General features: G+C 43.3%; 1 protein-coding gene across 10 annotated transcripts in view; it reads right to left on the bottom strand.

The window, feature by feature from the left end:
- Positions 1–366: 366 nt before the first annotated feature.
- Positions 367–21,583, bottom strand: part of NOD1 (nucleotide binding oligomerization domain containing 1) — an 87,442-nt gene continuing 66,225 nt past the window's right edge. For 9 of the 10 annotated variants that reach the window (XM_057731417.1, XM_057731425.1, XM_057731416.1 and 6 more), the window contains 5 exons: positions 19,796–19,879; positions 18,835–18,918; positions 16,348–16,431; positions 11,518–11,601; positions 368–1,519 (listed from right to left, as the gene is read on the bottom strand). In XM_057731417.1, the coding sequence (XP_057587400.1) occupies positions 1,447–1,519; positions 11,518–11,601; positions 16,348–16,431; positions 18,835–18,918; positions 19,796–19,879 (409 nt within the window). In that variant the 3' untranslated portion in view covers positions 368–1,446. Of the gene's footprint in view, positions 1,520–11,517; positions 11,602–16,347; positions 16,432–18,834; positions 18,919–19,795; positions 19,880–21,583 lie in introns of all 10 variants that reach the window. The other variant, XM_057731426.1, reaches the window with a different exon arrangement.

The raw sequence follows: 21,583 nt of genomic DNA, 5'->3' as shown, positions 1-21,583 counted from the left end.
AAGGTAGTGGACGTCAAAGCTGGCCTGCCGGGGCCCATTGTGGCACAGTGGTGAGGGCTGTGAGATCTGGCCGTGCCAGCGCACCCTGGCCCCAGCCACCCGGGACTCAAGTTATTCCCTCTAAGGAGTCATCTGTGTGGATGAGAAGCTCAGATGGAGAGGCCTCAGATGCTTCCTCTGCTCTTTTCAGTCCCTCGGTGGGTGGAGAGGCCTGAGAGGGATCACACTGAGGATGCGTCTGGCCTTCCCTTGACAGGCTCTACTCACAGTACGTCATCCTGGGACCCCACCTGATGCAGTAAGTGCCTCTGAAGGGGTCACAGCCTGCTTGCCAGGTCAAGTCTCTTTTTAAAATCCCAGACTCAAGTAATTAGAAATAATGGGTGTTTTCAGTATTTTACTAACAAATGAATTGGCAAAAGAACAACTTATCTGGTAATACGCCCCTTCCCCCACTTAGCATCCACCACGTGCCCTCCCCCCCCCCCCAAAGGCAGGGGTCTAACATGCTTTGCTAGACAGGTTCTCAGCGGCTCTGAGTCTTGCATCCAACTCAGTCACCCTCAAACTGCTCAGGGGCAGGAAGAGACTTCCCTTTGTCAAAAGGGCAAGAGAGAGAGAAGCTCCTGTTTGGATGCCAGGGCTCCATGGGCAAGCCAGGCCTTCTTTCCTTTTGGAGGACGGCACTGATTCTTCTTCCTGGGACAGAGCGCCTCTGCCCACAGCATCAGTCTTCTGGAGGTCAGCCTGGTCCACGAAAGCCCTGAGTGGAGCCTCAGCATCATGAAGGCATCATTCTGTCCCTCAGACTGGCTAAGAGGGCATCCTGTGATCTTTGTTGGCAGACGGGCGAGTCCAGGACTAAGACAATAAGTCCATGGTGGGTCCTTCCTTTGGCACGAAGTCCCTACAGAACCTTGGATGAATCCCCACACTGCACCCCCCTCAGTGTCTACAGCTATGAAGTGGGAATAATATCAACACGTGGGGAGGTACTGAGGAGGAAGAGAACGTTTCAGGTAAAACACTTCTGTTCATTGAGCACCTTTTCCCCAAGAAACATGGCACCAACTCTGCACCATGTCCTCAACACTTCAGTGAACATGGCAGTGCCCAACTCACTCTCCCTGGTCTTTGGGCAGGCGTGTGTGTGAGCTCAAAGTCTCACTCCTCTAATTTCAAACTAAAATAATCATGGCTGTGCATTATCTTCTCTTCATAGTATGTTTACAGTCACTAAAATGGCTCATACTTTTCCAGCAGAATTGTAACAACAACTCAGGGACTCTCCCAATGAGAGTGCCCGCACAGAGCTTGATTTGCACCATGAAGGCAGGACTCCTGGAAGTTCCACCTCAGCAGACCCTGGATGTTTCAGACATCCAAGACAGGCGACTGCACAGAGTCACCCCCAGGGCTAAGACCCACCCACAGGAAAACATCCCCTCAGAAACAGACAATCCGTTTCTCATCTTCAAAGACTTTGGCCTCCTCTGGCTTTATCAAGTTTCCATTTAAGCTGTTGGAGAAAAACAAAGAACACAAGTAAGTGTGAGGGCCTGCTGTATGCTGCTTCCCAATATGTGTTCCTAACACACTCTTGTGCTTCACACAACCCTGCAATTAAGGAACACGATCTGCCAAACACGTTTTTTCTTTTTTTAAAATTGAAATATAGTTGATTTACAGTATTGTGTTAATTTCAGGTGTATAGCACAGCGATTCAGTATTTCTGCAGATTATATTCCATTATAGGTTATTACAAGATAATGGGTATAATTCCCTGTGCTATAGAGGATATTCTTAGTGTTTGCCTATCTTATATAATTTGTATCTGTTAATCCCATACCCCTGATTTGTATCTCTCCTCTTTGGTAACCACAAGTTTTTGTTTTGTTTTTTTTTTTTTTTGAGGTGGACCATTTTTTTAAGTCTTTATTGAATTTGTTACAATATTGCTTCTGTTTTTTTATGTTTTGGTTTTTTGGCTGTGAGGCATGTGGGAACTAAGCTCCTCTACCAGGGATCGAACCTACACCCCCTGCATTGGAAGGCAAAGTCTTAACCACTGGACCACCAGGGAAGTCCCTATTTTCTATATCTGTGAGTCTGTTTCTGTTTTGCATAAACAAGTATTTGTACTATTTTTTAGATTCCACATATAACTGATATATTTGTCTTTCTTCCTCTGACTTATTTCACTCAGCATAATACTCTCTAGGTTCATCCATGTTACTGTAAATGCTAGTGTTTCATTCTTTTTTTATGGCTGAGTAATGTTTAATTGTGTATGTGTGTGACATATTAATCCAGTCATCTGTTGATGGGCACTTGGGTTGCTTCCATGACTTGGCTATTGTAAATAGTGCTGGTGTGAACACTGGGGTACATGTATCTTGTCAAATTAGTGTTTTAGTTTTTTCTGGATATATACCCAGGAGTGGAATTGCTGGATCATATGGTAGTTCTATTGTTAGTTTTTTAAGCAACAGTGTACAAGTGTTTACATTCCCACCAACAGTGTACAAGGGTTCCCTTTTTTCTACATTCTCTCCAGCATTTGTTATTTGTAGACTTTTTGATGATAGCCATTCTGACAAGCGTGAAGTGATACCTCATTTTGGTTTTGATTTGCATTTTCTAATAATTAGCAGTGTTGAGCACCTTTTCATGTGCCTGTTGGCCATCTGTAAGTCTTCTTGGCAAAATGTCTATCCAGATCTTCACCCATTTTTTAATTGGGCTGTTTTTTTGATGTTGAGGTGTATGAACTATTTGTATATTTTGAACAGTGACCCTTTGTTGATTGCATCATTTGCAAATATTTTCTCCCATTCTGTAGGTTGTTTATTCATCTTTTCGATGGTTTCCTTTGCTGTGCAAAAGCTTTCTTTTTTTTTAAGCTCTTTATTGGAATAATATGTAGTCTTACCTCCTTTGTTGTAGATTAATTGACCATAGGTGCATGGGTTTATTTCTGGGCTCTCTATTCTGTTCCATTGATCTTTGTGTCTGTTTTTGTGCTGATACCATGCTGTTTTGATTACTGTAGCTTTGCAGTATAGTCTGAAGTCTGTGAGGGTCATACCTCCAAATTTGTTTTTTTTCTAAGGATTGCTTTGGCAATTCAGGGTTCCATATAAATTTTAGGATTATTTGTTCTAGTTCTGTGAAAAATATCATGGATATTTTTATAGGGATTGCATTAAAGCTGTAGATTGCATTGGGTAGTGTGGCCATTTTAATAATATTTATCCTTCCAATCCAAGAACATGCGATATCTTTCCATTTCTTTGAATCATCTTCAATTTCTGTCATTAATGTTCTATAATTTTCAGAGTATAGGTCTTTCATCTCCTTGGCTAAGTTTATTCGTAGGTATTTTACTATTTTTTTGATGTGATTTTAAATAGGATTTTTTTTTAACTTTCTCTTTCTGATATTTCATTATTAGTATTATATAAACACAACCGATTTCTATATATTAGTCTTGTATACTCAGTCTTGCTGAATTCATCTATCAGTTCTAATAGTTTTTGGGTGGAGACTTCAGGGTTCTCTATATAGTATCAAGTCATCTGCAAATAGTGGAAATTTTACCTCTTTGCTTTCAATTTGGATACCTTTTATTTCTTGTCTGATTGATGAGGCTAGGACTTCCAATACTATTTTAAATAGAAGTGGTGAGAGTGGACATCCTTGTCTTGTTCCTGAATTTAGCAGAAAGGCTTTCAGCTTTTCACCACTGAGTATTATATTGGCTGTGGGTTTGTCATAAATGACCTTTATTACAATTGAAATATATTCCCTCTATGCCCACTTTGATGAGAGTTTTTAATCATGAATGGATGTTGAATCTTGTCTAATGCTTTTCCTGTGTCTATTGAGATGATCATATGGTTTTTGTCTTTCCTTTTGTTAATGTGGTGTATCACTGATTGATTTGTGTATGCTGACCCATCCTTGTGTCCCAGAAATAAAGTCAATTTGATCATGGTGTATGATCCTTTTTATGTATTGTTGGATTCAGTTTGCTAATATTTTGTTGAGGATTTTTGCATTTATATCAAAAAATATTGGCCTGTAATTTTCTTTTTTGTACTGTTGTCTGGTTTTGATATCAGGGTAACAGTGGCCTCCTAGAATGAATTTGGGAGTGTTCTCTCCTCTTCAATTTTTTTGAAATAGTTTCAGAAGGACAGGTATAAGTTCCTTATATGTTTGGTAGAATTCCCCTGTGAAGCTATCTGGTCCTGGACTTTTGTTTGCTAGGAGCTTTTGTTTTGTCTTTGAATCTGTAATAAAAACAAAAACTTTCAGTTCTAGTGATCAGTCTGTTCAAATTGCCTGTTTCTCCTTGACTCAGTCTTGGTAGGCTATACGTTTCTAGAAATTTGTCCATTTCTTCTACATTGTCCAACTTGTTAGCATACAAATGTTCATAGTATTCTCTTAGGATTTTTTGTATCTCTGGTATCAGTTATTTCTCCTTTCATTTCTTATTTTGCTTATTTGGGTCCTCTCTCTTTTCTTCATGGTGAGCCTGGCTAAAGGTTTATCAACTTTTCAAAAAACCAGCTCTTGGTTTCATTGATCTTTTCTACTGTTTTTTTTGATCTCTATTTCCTCTCCAGTCTTTATTATTTCCTTCCTTATGCTGACTTTGGGCTTTGATCTTTTTCTGATTCTCTTAAGTGGTGTGTTAGATTATTTGAGATTTTTCTGATTCTCTGAGGAAGGTCTGTACTGCTATGACCTTCCCTCTTAGAACTGCTTTTGCTGCATCCCACAGATTTTGGGAAAATGTGTTTTTGTTTTCAATTTGTCTTGAGGTATTTTCTGATTTCCTCTTTCATTTCATCACTGACCCATTGGTTTTTTAGTAGCATATTGTTTAGTCTCCACGTTTGTTGTTCTCCCACTTTTCTTTCTGTAGCCGATTTCTAGTTTCATACTATTGTGATCAGGGGAAATGCTTGATATAATTACTATCCTCTTAAGTTTGCTGAGGCTTGTTTTGTGATGTAGTATGTGATCTATCCTGGAGAATGGGCCACTGGCACTTAAAAAGAACGTATTCTGCTTTTTTTGGCTGTAGTGTCCTATAGATATTAAGGCCAACTGGTCTACTGTGTCATTTAGGACCTCTACTGCCTTATTTTCTGTCTGGACGATCTATCCATTGTTTAAAGTAGGGTGTTAAAGTACCCCACTACTATTGTATTATTGTCAATTTCTCCTTTTATGTCTGTTAGTATTTGCTTTATGTATTTAGGTGCTCCTGTATTGGGTGCATATGTTAATGAGTGCGATATCCTCTTCTTGTAGATCCTTTATCATTATGTAATGCCCTCCTTTGTCTTTTGTTATAGCCTTTAGTCTATTTTGTCTGATATGATTATTGCTCCCCCTGCTTTCTTGCCATTTCCATTTGCATGAAGTCTTTTTCCATCCCCACTTTCACTCTGTACATGACTTTTGCCCTGAGTCTCTTGTAGGCAGCATATTGAAGGGTCTTGCTTTTTTATCCAATAAGCCACCCCATGTCTTTTGATGAGAGCATCTAGTCCATTGATATTTAAGGTAATTATTGATAGGTATGTACTTATTGCCATTTTATTCCTTGTTTTTCAGTTGTTTCTGTACTTCTTTGTTCATTTCTTCTTTTTCTCTCTCCCATTGTGGTTTGATTTCTTTGTAGTATGCTTGAGTTCTTTTCTTTTTTTTTTCTGAATCTGTTGTAGGCTTTTGATTTGTGGTTACCATGGAGTTCATGTATCTACTTGCTTTAAACTGATAATCATTTAAATTCAAACACATTCTAAAAGATTTCTTTTATTCCTGATGTCATATTTTTATATCTCCCTGCTTATCCCTTTACTGTTTGTTGTATAGTTGCTTTTACAATTTTTTAAAATATTCTGATGGTTTTATTAACATATAATACATATATTGCATACTGTATATAGTATATGAGGACTGTACAGTACAAATTTATGTTCAGTTTGACATGACAGAATGTCATTACTGAATTCCAATTTTTTTTTTTTTAATCCACATACTGGTTTAAGTGATTGTCAATCCTCAATATTTGTCTTTCCTGTTGGTGTTTTCCGTTTCCTATAGATTCTTCTTTTCCATTTAGAGAAGACTCTTCAGCATTTCTTTTAGGGTGAGTTTAGTATTGCTGAATTCTTTTAGTTTTTTGCTTGTCTGAGAAATTCTTCTCTCTTTATATTCTGAATGATAATCTTGCTGGGTTGAGTATCCTAGGTTGTAGGTTTTTCCCTTTCAGGACTTTGACTATATCATGCCACTCCTTCTGGCTTACAAGGTTCCTGCAGAGAAAACAGCTGATAGCCTTATGGGGGTTCCCTTGTATATGACTGTTTTTCTCTTGCTGCCTTTAGAATTCTAACTTTTGCCATTTAATTATGCTATGTCTTGGTGTGGGTCTTTTTGGGTTCATCTTGTTTGGACCCTCTGTGCTTCCTGTACCGGGATATTTGTTTCCTTCTTTAGGTTGGGAAGTTTTCAGCCATAATTTCTTCAAATACATTTTGATTCCCTTTTCTCTTCTTCTGGCACTCCTATAGTGCAGATGTTAGTACATTTCATATTATCCCACAGATCTCATATGTTGCTTTTTTTTTTCTCATTTTCTGTCCACTGTACTGATTGGATAATTTCCATTATTTAATCTTCCAGATAATTTATGTGTTCTTCTGTGTCATTTAGTCTGCTATTCATTGCTTTTAGAGTACTTTTTATCTCAGATATTGTTTTTGATTGGGTCTTTTTAATGATCTGTGCTTAGATCAATTCTTTCTTCATTCAGTTAGCATTTTTATTACCAACTTTTTTTTTTAACTCATTGTCTGGTAGACTGATTACCTCTGTTTCATTACTCTTTCAGGGGGTTTCTCTTGCTCTTTCAATTGGGAGTAGTTCCTCTGCTTTTTCATTTTACTTAACTTTATCTCAGTGAATTTAGGTGAAACAGTTATCTACTGTGGTCTTGAAGGGGTGTTTTTATCTAGTCCCTATGTAGACTGTGTGTACCCAGTGTCTTTGGTATGAGGACTGGATTTGATGTGGATGCCAGCCATGTCTTCTTCAGGGTGTGCTGGCCACTGACACCTCGATGGGGTTGTAGCTATAACTGAAAGAGCTAGAGCCTGCACAGGGTGTGATGTGGGACTTCCTTTCTGCTCAGTGGCCATCACACAAGCCACAGGGGCTGCTCCTAAGTTGCTGGAGTGAATTTCCTGTATGTTCTTCCTTTTCCCTGCACTGGGGCTTGTGCACTTAACAGAGGTCCAGTGCGCTGCCTGTGTAGGCATCTGCAGCTCTTAGATGCAGCCCAAGGTTGTATGTTTTCCCCACTGTGGTCATCCCAGATCTAGTGCAAGGTTGTGGTGTAGAGTGCATGGGGCTGGAGCATTTGCTTGGCTAGCACTGGGGGTCATGGCGTTATGGCTCCAGAACTTGAAGCACCTGTGAAGCCATCCGACGTCTGGGCTGCTTCTGTCGTGCTGTTCTAGTAAGTACTAACAATGGCCGCCATTGCCCTACCTGGGCCACCCCTAGGCTCCTGGGCCACCTCTGCATCCCAAGATTGAATCTCCTCACAGGACGTGGCTGCCCTAGATCTAGTGCCAAGCTGTGGTGTGGCGTGAGTGGGGCTGGCGGTGTTTGCTCAGCTTGGATTGGGGAGCATGGCAAGGTGGCAGCTGCTAGGGCAGACCTTGCTTCGCCCTGTCTGGTGGCAAGCAGGCACCCACACATTCCTCACAAGTGGAATCTAGGCTTCTCCAGCCTTTCTGTCTGTCCTACCAGTTCTCCACGCAGCCAAGGGGGTTTGTCTCCTCCTTGCAGAACCCCAGGACTGGGATGCCCAGTCTGTGGCTCAGTCCACACACTCTCCAGGGTGAGTATCCACCTGTGTGGTCTTCCTTTTCCTTAGTCCCCTCCCACAGGCACTGTCCTGACCTGATCCTTTTTTTCCCCGTCCTACCTGATTACATGGGAATCTCTCTTGCAGCCCTGGTTGTATAGGCGTTCTCCTGCCACTTTCCAGTTAGTTTTCCATGAGACTTGTTCCACATGTAGATGTTTATGGGGGAGGTGAGCTCCACATCCTCGTACTCTGCCATCTTGATGGCTTGTTTAATATTAATCCTTTCCAGCTACCAACATTCTATGGACTCACCCAGGTCACCAATAGCCTCTATAAACCTGAATTTAAATGACATTTTTCAGGCCTTGTCTTTCGTGACCTTCACCGGCATTTGGCTGTCCTGCCCTCTCCCTCCTCCTTGAAACGCTACCTTCCCTTGGCTTGGTATTATGCTCTCTGGTTTCTTTCCTACATCTGGTCACTCCATCTCGGTCTCCTTTTTTATATTCTCCTCCATGTGACCGCTAAATAACAGATTTCCTCCAGGCTTGGGGCCCAGCCCTCATCCTCAGAAGAACCTCATCTATCCCTGGCCTCATCCAATATGTCTGTGACCTGGACCAGACCTCTTCATTCTGGAGCCTCTTACCTACTTGACTTCTTCATTTGGACATCTCCCAGGTACCTCAAAGTGGGTACATCTCCTCAGGGTTCCCTAGCTCCGTGAATGGTATTCCTCTTCATCCAGTTGTGCAAGTTAGTAACCTGGGGGTCAACCTTGACACCTTCATCCTCATCTTCATATTCTGTCTATCACAAAGTTCTGTTTAATTCTTAAATATCCCTAGAATGGCTCCCTGGAACCTCTGCATATGTTCACCACCACCATCCTGGTCTGAGCACACTTTACCTCTTCTCTGACTCACTGTAATGTCCTGCTGACTGTCCCTTTACATGGCCTCTGACCTCCTCCAATCCCCTTTCCTAGAGGAGCCAAAGTGGTCTTTTACAGTGCAGATCTGATCACATCCCTCTTTGCTTCAAACTCTTCAATGACTTTCCACTGCTTTTAGGATAAAGACCAAAGTATGTAACGTGACCCACAGGTATTTTATGGTCTAGTGTCCGCTCATCTCCTTTGCCTCCTGTTGCCCCCTCTTCCACATTGTCTGAACCACAGGGCACATCAGCTTCTTGCTGTTGTTCTTCAAGGGCACCATGTTTTTTCCTGCCTCAAAGCCTTTGCACGTGCTGTTCCGCCACCTGGAACACTTTCCCTCCCACCTCAGCAGACGAACTCTTATTCATCCTTCATGGCTCAGTTTAAATACCACTTCCTTAGGGAGACCTTCCCCAAAACCTCATCTGTATTAGGTTCCCTTCTTAGCTCTCCCCTTTCCAGCACTCATCATGATTGTAATTAAATAATTACTTGAATGATTTTTTTTCTTAACTGTGTTTCTTCCTCACTAGATGGTAAACCCCCGAGGGCAGGTCCATTTTGTTCACCACTGGGTTCTCGGTACCGGCACAGCACCTGGTACTCAAGCACTTTGTTGTTCAATGAATGAAGATGCAGTGCTTTCCCTGGGGCCTCAGCAGTGACCACGACACAGGCCCTACCCTCCAGGAGCTCACAGTCTGGAGGAGACAGCCTCACAGGAAGCTATCACAATGGAGTGTGATAAATGCTATAATTTACAATCCCAAGTCACTGACCACTGCTAACTTCTGTCTCTGAAGACAGAACTCACTGAGGGACTCCAAACCTCAAGTTCTTTTTGGACAGGGACAAGGCAGAAATAAATGTCAGTACAGATAATAAGTCCAAGGTCACCTGTGCCACTGTGGCCCCAGGCAGAGCTGCTACCTCCACCCCAGCCCTGCTGCCTGGCGTGGCAGCTCTGGACATGCCTTGAAATAGCATGCCATGAAGATTGGCACCTGGTCCTATACAGATAGTTCTTTGTGTAGGAACAGTGGTCTTTGGTAGGTGACAGAGGCCCATTTCAAGCTTGACAGAATTAAAGCAGCTGCATATCTTTACAACTGTCCTACACAGTCACTGAGAAGACTGGAAGCAAGCAGTGGTCCACAGACTGTCCTGCAGCCTGGCCTCTCCTCCTCTGCCTTCTGTCAGAGTCAGCAGGAAATGGGGTGGTTCTAGGAAAGGATCATAGGCTGAGGGTAGTTGGAGATTAATGTGAACTAAAATCCCATTGGCTCTCCAGTGCCTTCTGGGCTGAGAAGCAGGCTCAGCCTCGAAGGTGCACACACTACAGCCCCTGCGTGGAGCTGGGCTCTCTTCTCTAGGACAGTTTTTTCAAATTTTTGTGTGTGTGTGACCCCAATTAAGAACATCTTACATTGTGAACCAGCATCTGCACATACACACACACCCACCTCTGCAGTGAGATTATGAAATAATAGTTCATACTATGCACGGAGCGTCCTGGGATTCTGTTCCGTTTCATTTTTTAAGTAATGCTGGTTGCAACCCACCAAACCAATTTTATGATCCACTATGGAGTTCTAAAAGCAAAGTTTAAAAAACACTGTTCTAGGAGCCAAGGTCAGGGAGCTCGCTGTACCTTGATCTATTTTTTTTGGCTGTGGAATTCTTCTCTCCAGTCATGAAGAAAGTACCGTAGTTAATAAGTAACTACCCCCTACGCTGAGGGTCTGGCCCACAGTGAGGCTGCCCTGTGGCTCTCAGGGCCCACGGCTGCGGGAGCATGAGTCCCGCGGCCTCTGTCCTCGAGGGGCACCTGGCTGCGTGCCAGGGCTCTTCATGCAGGTCTGAGCCCCACCCTCTGCTGGGCTCTCAGGCCAGGCCTGGGGTCGACAGCAAATTCCAGAGCACGTGGGGGGTCTGGATTCAGAGACACGGGGCCCTCTGTTCTCAGCTCAGTTACATCAGGACTCTGAAGCAGGCAGGGCCCTTTCTGTCCAGTTAACTGCTGTTTCCCTAGCACTTAACCCAGTAGCTGTAACCGTTGTCACCAATGGGACACACACACTCCCCCACCCCCGCGTATGCCACAGGCCCAGTCCCACCTCGGGGCTCTATGTGTCCCATAGGAGACACAGGAAATGCAATGGGACTCAACATTGCAGTAAAGCAGACCACGTGCTTTCCCTCCACTAGCATAAGTGAGCCCTCAGAACAGAAACAGGAAGTCAAAAAAGAGTAGAGTCAGCTCAAACACAGCCTGGAAGCTCGGAGAAGGAAAAGAACATGCTTCGAACTGCGGGCCAGCATGGCCATCTCTCATCGCTGATGAGTTCCACAGTGATTAACTTTCAGTGGATATCCCTTTGCCAGTCTGTCTGCCCCATGCAACCCAGGACAGTAGGCAGGACAGCAGGGCTGGGCTGGGGAGGAAAGCCCCAACTATGGAGTCATAGCCTGGGCTGAATTCCAGTTTCTCCTCTTAAGTGTGACCTTGGTCTGGGCCTCAGTTTCTACATCTGTGAAATGGAGAGACAATACTACCTACTTTACAGATTATTGGGAAGGTGAGAAATAAATGGATATTGCCCTACATTGCGCAAGGCACAGAGTCATGGTGCTGAGTAAAAACTCGTTATCATGGCAAGTGGTGGATTGGCCTCACCAAATCTCCATTATGCCAGTGTTCTTCTGTAATGCATCTGCCAGCTGGGCAATCCCCTTGGCTGTGATCTGGTTCTGGATAAGCCTGAAAGAAGAACATATCTTTTGTATCAAGTGATACTGGGTTAAATCTGCCACTTCATTAGGGAGTTGGAAGAGTATGATTGGGATAAGAGATAGGGACAGGGGAAGAGCTGAGTCCACTTAACTTTCAATCTGGCTATGACTGTCTAGATCAGATCCACGAGAATAAAGGACATGCTTTAAAATGTTCAACTTTTCTGATGGGCAGAAGACCTAAATAGATATTTCTCCAAAGAAGACATACAGATGGTCAACATCGCTAATTATTAAAGAAACGCAAATTAAAACAATGAGGTGCCACCTCACACCAGCCAGAATGGCCATCATTAAAAAGTCTACAAATAATAAATGCTGGAGAGGGTGTGGAGAAAAAGGGACCCTCCTACACTATTGGTGGGAAGGTAAATTGGTGCAACCACTGTGGAGAACAGTATGGAAGTTCCTTAAAAAACTAAAAATAGAGTTACCATATGATCCTGCAATTCTACTCCTGGGTATATACCCAGGCAAAACTATAGTATGAAAAGATACATGCAACCCTACTTTCATAGAAGCATTATTTACAAAAGCCAAGATACGGAAACAACCCAAATGTCTATCAACAGATGAATAAAGAAGATACACACACACACACATACATACAATGGAATATCACTCAGCCATAAAAGAGAATGAAACAATGTTATTTGCAACAACATGGATGGACCTAGAGATTATCATACTAAGCAAATTAAGTCAGAAAGAGAAAGACGGGGACTTCCCTGGTGGTGCAGTGGTTAAGAATCCACCTGCCAGTGCAGGGTACACAAGTTCAGTCCCTGGTCTGGGAAGATCCCACATGCCGCTGGGGCAACTAAGCCCATGTGCCACAACTACTGAAGCCCACGTGCCTAGAGCCCGTGCTCTGCAACAAGAGAAGCCACCACACTACAATGAAGAGTAGCCCCCGCTCGGCACGGGGTGAAGGGGAAGCTGAGACGAAGCGAGAGAGTAGCACAGACATATATATAGTACCAACTGTAAAATAGATAGCCAGTGGGAAGCTGTTGTATAACAAAGGGAGTTCAACTGGAGGATGGAAGATGCCTTAGAGGACTGGGACGGGGAGGGTGGGGGAGACTCGAGGGAGGGTGGGAGGGGAGTCGAGGGAGGGAGGGAATACGGGGATATGTGTATAAAAACAGATGATTGAACTTGGTGTACCTCCCAAAAATAATAAATAAATAAATTAAAAAAAAAAAAGAGTAGCCCCCGCTCACCACTAGAGAAAGCCCGCACACAGCAATGAAGAGCCAATGCAGCCAATAAATTAAAAAAGGAGAGAAATACAAATACCATAGGATATCACTCTTATGTTCATTTGTGTCATATTTTAGATTCCACATATCTATGAAACAAAAACAGACTCACAAATATAGAGAACAGATTTGTGGTTGCTGAGGGGGGTGGGGGAGGGAAGGTTTGAGAGTTTGGGATTAACAGATGCAAATTATTATATATAGGATGGATAAACAACAAGGGCCTACTGTATAGCACAGGGAACTATTTTTCAATATCCTGTGATAAGGCATAATGGAAAGGAATATGAAAAAGAATATATGTGTATAACTGAGTCACGTTCCTGTATATCAGAAATCAAACAACACTGTAAATCAACTATACGTCAATAAGATTTTTTTAAATGTTTAACTGCTCTGTATATTTTTATAGTGAGCATAATGTATCTGTATGTTCATACAGGGAGTTTAATATATGACCATATGTGTGCGTGTGTGCTCACATTTGTCACTGCAGAGGTGCCCAATCAAAAATGTTTGGAGACTACCAGTCTGAACAGCACACTCTAAGGAACGTATCTGGGGAACAGGCAGTCTGATGTCTCCTTCCAGCTGGCTGGAGAAAGCCAAGGCAGTTTTTCAAGTTAAGGATTTTTTAAAGAGCTGGCCATTCTCTTCTTTGGGGGAAACAAAGGCTTCCAAGATGGTAACCCGTCCTCTCCAACATCTGAGAGGTGGGGAGGAGGAACAGTTCTGATGCTACTCATGGATCCCAGTGAAAAAGCATCAATAAGGGGGCCTCTAAGAGTACACCCCATTATGGTGGGTAGCAGTGATTCAAATGAAACAAAGGTTTCAGATACAGCTGGGAAGCCTGGGCAGTTCCCGAACTGCTCCCCTGGGAAGCTATGCTTCCAACCCACCCAGGAGAGAAATGCAGCACAAGTCAGTGAGATGTCTACACTTCATCACTTCACTCCTCACCCCCGGCTGTTTGGAGCATAAGGCTACTACTGAACTTGACCTTTAGAAATTCTGGGCACTGATCCAAGAAGGCAGCTATGTGCCAGGAAGATAAGGGCCTATATTACCATGACTAATGAGATTATAGAAATTAAGCCAATCCCTTAAGGAGGCAGATAGCATAGGAGTTAAAAGCTGTTCTCATATAACACACCCACTCCCCACTTCTCAGCTACAGCTCCTTGAAGAAATAAACTTAAGCTGTTCCTCAGTTGCCTGATCTATAAAATAGGAATAACTATAAGAGAGCCCCGCTACCCTGGGTGTGTGAGGCTTCAACAGGAGGATGTGTATGAAGTAATTCTCATAATTACTACCATGGCGCCCAGTGGAAGGGAGCTCTTGTCACCATTCCTGCCCAAGCACACAGGACTAGGTGGCTGTGCTGTAGCCTGGACCCAGTGATTCCGGCCACATCTCCCAAAGACTGGGGCCGGGCTTGGTGGCAGAAGTGATGCCCTTCTGGTAAGCATGACCACAATGTGACTTGGACATTTTTGCAAAAGGAGCAAAAACAGAACCTGGAAGTGGGCACAGAGTTCTGCATTCAGTTAAATTCTGCTGTTTCCTAATTACACTTTCCATGGTTGCAACCACTGGCACCACCTACGCCTTGCTGGGGGTGGGGTGAGCTGCCTGAAGCCTAGACCTGGCAAGAGGCTGGGTAGGAGAAGAGGTAAAAAGCCTGACAGTGCTCAGGCACATATGCCCACTGACTACCTTCACTGTGGCCAGTGTAGTCTATGCTTGCACAAAGAGCTAAGACTCACTTAATAGCCCTGTTCTTGTGGTGGGGCTGGCCTGCCACCTAGGGAAGGACATAAAGTCTACAGGTCAGAAAGAAAAGGGAAAAAAAACAGATGTAAAAGTAGCACACTCTGGGGTGGTTTTTTTTTTCGTTTTTTTTTTTTTACAGAAATTGACGTGGTGATCTAAAATTCACATGGAAATGCAAGGGACCTAGAATAGTCAAAACAATACTGAGAAAGAAGAACAAAGTTGGAAGACTCACATTTCCTGGTTTCAAAACTTATTACAAAGTTACAAGAATCAGGACAGTGTGGTCCTGGCATAAGGATAAACATATGGCTCAATAAACTAGAATAGACGGTCCAGAAATAAACGCACACATTTATGGTCAAAAGTGTCAGAGCCATTCAAAATGGAAAGACTTTTCAACACGTGGTGCTTGGACAACTGGATATCTGCATGCAATAAAATGAAGCTGGACCCCTACACCTCATACCATACACAGAAATCAAACTCCAAATGGATCAAAGACCTAAGTGTAAGAGCAAAGCTATAACATTTAAAGGAAATCTTTGTGACCTTGGATTAGGCAATGATTTCTTAGTAAGCTACCTAAAGCATAAGCAACTAAACAAAAAATAGGTAAATTGGACTTTATCAAAATTAATTACTTTGGTGCTTCAAAGGTCACTCTCAAGAATGTGAAAAACCTCACAGAAAGAGAGGAAATATTTGCAAATCGTGTATTTAGTAAATGTCTAGCACCCAGAATATATAAAGAACTCTAACAACTCAGCAATAAAAAGGCACATAACCCAATTTACAAATGGACAAAGGATGTGGAGACAATTCTCCAAAGATGATACACAAATGGCCAATATGCACATGAAAAGACACCCAGCCTTGTGAGGTCAGGGAACTGCAAATCAAAACCATGATGAGATACCACTTCACGCCCATTAGGATGGCATGACCCAAAAAGATGGACAATAACAAGTGTTGGTGAGGACGTGGAGAAATGGGGACCCTCATACATGACTGGTGGGAATGTAAATGGTACGACCACTTTGGAAACAGTTTGGCATGTAACACAGAGTGACCATATGACCCAGCAATTCTATTCCTAAGTATATACTCAAGAGAAATGAAAACATATGTTCATACACAAACATGTGCATGAATGTTCATAGTAGCGTTATTCACAATAGTCATAAAGTAGAGAACCCAAATGTCCACCATCTGATGAATGGACAAACAAAACAGGGACTGTCCATACAACAGAATATCATCCAGCCATAAAAGGCAATGGAGTACTGATACATGCTATAATGTAGACGAGCCTTGAAAACTTATGCTAGTGAAAGAACATAGAAGCAAAAGGTCATATATTGTATGACTGCATTTCTATGAAATGCCCAGAACAGGCAAATCCATAGAAACTGAAAATAGATTATAGATGCCGGGGACTAAGGGAGGAGAAGGATGAGGAGTGATTACTTAATACGTATAGGTTTCTGGGGGGTAGGGGAGGTGGGTAGGTAAAATGTTCTAGAATTAGATAGTGGTGATAGTTGTGCAACTTATAAATATGCTAAAAACCACTAAATTGTACACTTCAAAAGAGTGATTTTTATGGAATATGAATTTTATCTCAAAAGAATTTTTTTAAAAAAGCACAGTGTTGAAATCTGAATTACCATAAATGTTTCAATGTCTGGTTGACTTTCAACATCTCTGCCAAGCTCTCTGCCCCTTCGTCATCAAGTTCATTTTTGGTTAGCCTGGAAAAGAAAGGAGGTGTTGGCTAGGGCAGCCCTACAGGGCACCCATTCTGCACTGAGTGCACGGAAGCGGGATCCCAGCCCAGGCATCTCCAGCTTATGCTGCCAACTAACCACTTGCTGAGAACCCAGCAAACAGCCAGGCTCCAAGCCCAGCCTCTGAGTCCCACAGACAATAAACAGAGGTTCATTTCTAGTGCAAATCCTTCGCCCAAGCTCCTACTTCTTAGCCCTGCTGCTGTGGGGGAGCCCGTACTCCCTCCCCACCCTTGCTGAGCCCTCAGATCTCACAACAGGCTGGGGTCCACAGAAAGTGAGGGGCCAACGCCGCTTCCTTGGGTCCCTCCCCCCCTTAAGATCCCGTGAACACCATGGACAGCGTGTTACTGAACTCAGTCAGATGAAGACCTAGGAAAGCCTACCAACAACGCGTTAAAATGTGTTCATCACTTTGCTCTGAGGCCAGTTGTGAAGGACCCAAGTTGTGTGACTGAAAGTTCAGGAAGTCTCTCAATTGTTCTTGAAAACGAGAAGTGGTCTGGATAAAGCACAGAGGGCTAGAAGGTCCAGGTTATAAAGAGGACTGGACCCTGTTGTGCCAGTGGATGAAAGAATAAAAAAGGAAGGAGAATGGAATAGAACATTAAAAAAAAATCATCCCTTGAAGGGCAATTTGGTAGTGTCTATCCAAATTTTAAATGTGTTTCACTTTGGGCCAACAGTTAGACTTCTAGAAATTGATCCTACGGTGTGCAGACATTACACACAGGTTATGTGCATGCAGTATTGACTGCAGTCTTTTCAGTCATAATGTAAGATGTGAACAAATTTCAGTATCAGTAGAGGCAATTGGCAAAATAAATTGTGAGTGTACATTTAAGGGATGCTGTGCATCCTTCAGAGAGAATCAGGTAGGATGAAGAAAGAGGTAGGAGAGCATGGGGCTTAAGATGCTCTGAGTTAGGCATGCCGGCTGGGAATTGCTTACTAGCAGGGCAACCGCACCAGGTGGTTAAACTTCTCTGGACCTGAGTTTTCTGTTCATCTGTTCACCAGTAAATGTGAACAGTAATGGGACAGCCCTCATAGCATGGTCGTGAGAATGAGTTACTACATGGAAAAGGCTGAGAACAACGCACGACACACGGTCAGGACTCAAGAGATGCTGGGGATTGACATTATTACCCACCTAGAGCTGTGGTTCTCAGCCTGGGCCAGTTCCCCTCCAGGGCACACTTGCCAATGTCTGGAGACAATTTTGATTGTCACAGTTAGAGGTTACTACTGCTATCTAATGGGTAGAGGCCAGGGATTCTGCTAAAGGTCTTACAATGTACAGGACAGCCTCTTAACAAAAAAAGAATTATTTGGACCAAAATGTCAAAGTGTTGAGATTGAGAAACCCTATTGACATAAAAGGACATGTAAAATATGGTCAACATAGTTTTTAAAGCCACTTGCCAAATGCTATTCAATTTTGTAAGAAAAGGGATATTTATTTGAATATACATTCAAATGCTAGAAATAAAAGATTATATTTAGAAAACATGAGGGAGGAGGTACTTTCACTTCCTACTTTCCAGACTTCAGTGTCTTACAGTTTTTCCAAAAAAGCATGTATTACTTTCCAAAATCTTTTAAAAGATTTTTTTGAGGGGAAAAGGAAGTGCACTTACTGGCCAGCAGGTCTAGTATCAGAATTCTCATAATGGTGACACCTTCATTAACTAATTTAGCCAATATCTCATGAGGAGGATACAGAGACTTGTAATATAACTTCCTCACCCAGAAACAATTTATGATACAGGGAAGTAAATAAAATAAAAATAGGGTAAATAACCAAAAAAAAGGAACAACCAACATAAAAAAGCACTTTCAGATGGTAACAGACACTTAATCCGTGGCTCTGGAGCGCAGAGAGGAAGTGAGGACTGTGGACTTCCCGGGACAGGTGAGCTGGAGCATGAAGGCCAAATCCTAATGTGACTACTTGGGAAAGAATGAGACCGCATGGGGAGGAAGGCAGCTTAAAAGGAAGGAGGGAGAAAATTTTGAGACAAGTGCATGAAACTTGGACCCCTCAAGGCATATCTGAGGGTATTCCGAGATATCCTGACAGTTAGAATGGCTCGCCTTCTGGTTTTCCTGAGGCCTAGGGTGGCAAAGAAGGCTAAGGTCTCAAATTCATGCTCCTAGGAACCATTCTGCCCATTCTGTACTTGGTTTTGCTTCTGGGAATAGCTGTTTTCTTCTCTAGGAGGAAATTAAATTATAAACCTTCCTTTGAGGAAAGGCCTAGAGCCTTTTCAATGGAGAGGCAGCCTTTCAGTTAAGATTCCAGGCTATGTACAGTCCTTGGAAAATTCCTGAGACCCAACCTTTTAAAATGACTTTGGTTATTACCAGAATATTCTCAGAGACGCATTACGCTGCAGGGCCCACGCGAGGCTCTTTCCTCCTTCTGTAGAGATGCCGTTGAATGCGAGACTAGGAAAGAAAAACGTTTGGGGTAGGTTATTAAAAACACGTCTACATGTGGCTTTGGTTTCAGCTGAGAAGACTCTGCCTGGAGGTGGCCCCGGCCCAGGCTGACTTGAGGCAGGAAGCAGAAGTGCCCGCCTCACCAGCAGCCACGCAGGCTCTGTTGCTCCGGAGCCCAGGACGAGGACAGTCACCAGACTGCTCGAGGAGAGGCCAGATGGGCCACAGAACATGGGCAAGACCTGGTCACACGGGCTGAGGAGGCCCGGCGAGCTCTGCTTTGGAGGCTGACATCTTACAGGCACCTGTCAGTGAGGTCAGGAGAAGTTTCCTCTGTTCTCTTAAGGAAGGAACTCTGCTACTGCCCCCACCATGTTAGACTCTCTGTCAGTGACAGGAAGGACACAGGCAACCGGGAGACACCCGAGTCTCAGAGATTCGGCCAGAGGCCTAAAAGGGGGCCGGGGCGGACCAAGCCTGTTTACAGAGGGGAAGATGCTCAGCACCATCCTGAGAATAAGGAAGGGGCAGGAATCTGCTGCCCAGTGCCTCTCGGTTTTATCTGGACTGAAGAATTCCTCCCCACACTCCAAGGGGCACAGGGAGACCGCCGAGGGGCTGGCAACGTCTACGTGATCTGACTGGTGTGTGCATGGCATGGCAGGCAGCTGAAAACTCGAGCATGATATACTTTACTGTATGCCTCTTCTATGTCAATAAAAACGTTTTTAAAAAGAAAAAGAAAAACCACACACACACATACCTTCCCTGTTAGGAATGCCAGCCACCCTCTTCCCCTTGGCTCCTCCCCTGGTAAAACAAGAGGAATACGGAGTGACCAGGTTGGCCCTGAAGACAGCAGGTCTCAGAATGCAGCAGTTACCTCAGGTTGGTCAGGCTGGGGTGGTTCCTCAGAGCCTCTGCAAAGGCCTTTGCTCCTTCATCACCGATGTGATTGCCCCACATCCTAAGGGCAGAGGCAAGACAGTGAAAGTTACCTCATGCCCATCCCTTATTTTCTGCTCACGGCTGCAGCTTGTAGACTCAGCAGGCAGTTGCTTCTGCTCCATCCCCGGCGCTGTGGCCTGGAGACGAATCCCTCCATCAGCCCCCGAGTGAGCTGCTCGGGAGGAAAAAGGCAGTAGAAGCCTTGGGACCCGACGTCAAATCAGACAGCTGCACAATCAGAAACCAAGTCTCACCCCTGAGCTTTTGGAGGGCAATCCGTCAGAGCCTAACCTCACGACTGTTCCCAAACGTCACCCGCAGGATATACAAGTTGGCAGCAGCTTAAAAGGAAGGTCTGTAGAGGTGCCAAACTCCCAATATCCACTTGTTCCTGTGCAGGGGTAACAGACGTTCTTGAAGACATAGCTGGTCTTGCATAAAGCAAAGATCAGGAAGCACATTGAGAAAACTTATCAGCAATTTTCCTGGTATGTTAAGAGGATGTGACAAAACTGGACTGTTTAGATTGTTGCAGTTTTGGTGGGGAGGTGCAATGACAAGCCGTATCCTCTCCTCCACAGTAGAAAACCTTAGAGGACCCAGCTAAATCAAGGGTCTGCATGGTAAGACGTTGGGCTTCCATCCCAGCCCTGCCCCCCACTACCTGCAAGTGCTTGGGTGGTGTGTAGTCTCTCAAGTTTTAGCCTCCTCATTTGTAAAGCAGGAATAAGAAGAGCATTTCCTCATAGAGTTGTTGTAAGGATTAAGTGAGTTAATATATGCAAAGCACTCAGTACAGTGCTGAACCTATAATAAGAGTCAGCTATTCCTAAAAGGCTGAGGGTCACTGTCTACAGAAAGCAAGTCTGCCAGGCCCACCACAACAGAACTGGAGCTGCCTCAACTACATGCTCTTATCAGGCAAGTGGCCTGCCAACGTCCCTGCCCGTATGGCTTGTAAAACCCCTGAATGAGAGTTTTCAGCATTTTGCATGAAAAGTGTATGTACTAGATACAATTGCATGGTGGCAAACTTTTAATAAAGTGGAAAACTACTCATGACACGAGATTAAGTGAAAAAAGGTAGAATAAAATTCTGTACAGACAGTTTCACATCTACCATGTTAAAAAAAAAAATAGTATAGAGAGAACACACATTGCATGAGACAGAGCAAGAAAGTTTAACTGACCTCAAGGGTTGACAATAATTATTTCTGAAAAGATGATGTCTATTATACGTTTCATATTTTACACAGTTTACAAATAAAATTATCTGTTTCTTTTATAATCAGAGAAAAAATGATAACCTAAGAAAAGCTGTAAATAGTCTCCTGAATCAAAACCATAATGAAATATCACCTCACACCCATATGGGTGGTTACTACCAAAACACCAGAAAATAACAAGTATTTGTGAGGAGGTGGAGAAATTGGAACCCTTGTGTACTGTTAGTAGGAATGTAAAATGGTACAGCTGCTGTAGAAAACAATAGGGTGGTTCCCCAAGAAATTAAAAATAGAATTATCATGTGATCCAGCAATTCCACTTCTGGGTATATACCCCAAAAGAATTTAAAGCAGGGTCTCAAAGAGATATATGTACACCCATGTTCATAGTGGCATTACTCATAAAAACTAAAAGGTGGAAACAACCCAAGTGTCCAATGACAGATGAATGGATAAACAAAATGTGGTATATACATAGAATGGACTATTAACACAGT

The sequence above is a fragment of the Hippopotamus amphibius genome, chromosome 4 (genome assembly GCF_030028045.1).
Source record: "Hippopotamus amphibius kiboko isolate mHipAmp2 chromosome 4, mHipAmp2.hap2, whole genome shotgun sequence".
NCBI classification, from domain to species: Eukaryota; Metazoa; Chordata; class Mammalia; order Artiodactyla; family Hippopotamidae; genus Hippopotamus; species Hippopotamus amphibius.
Note: the sequence above shows the minus strand (reverse complement) of the source record. Positions and strands in the feature narration are given on the sequence as shown.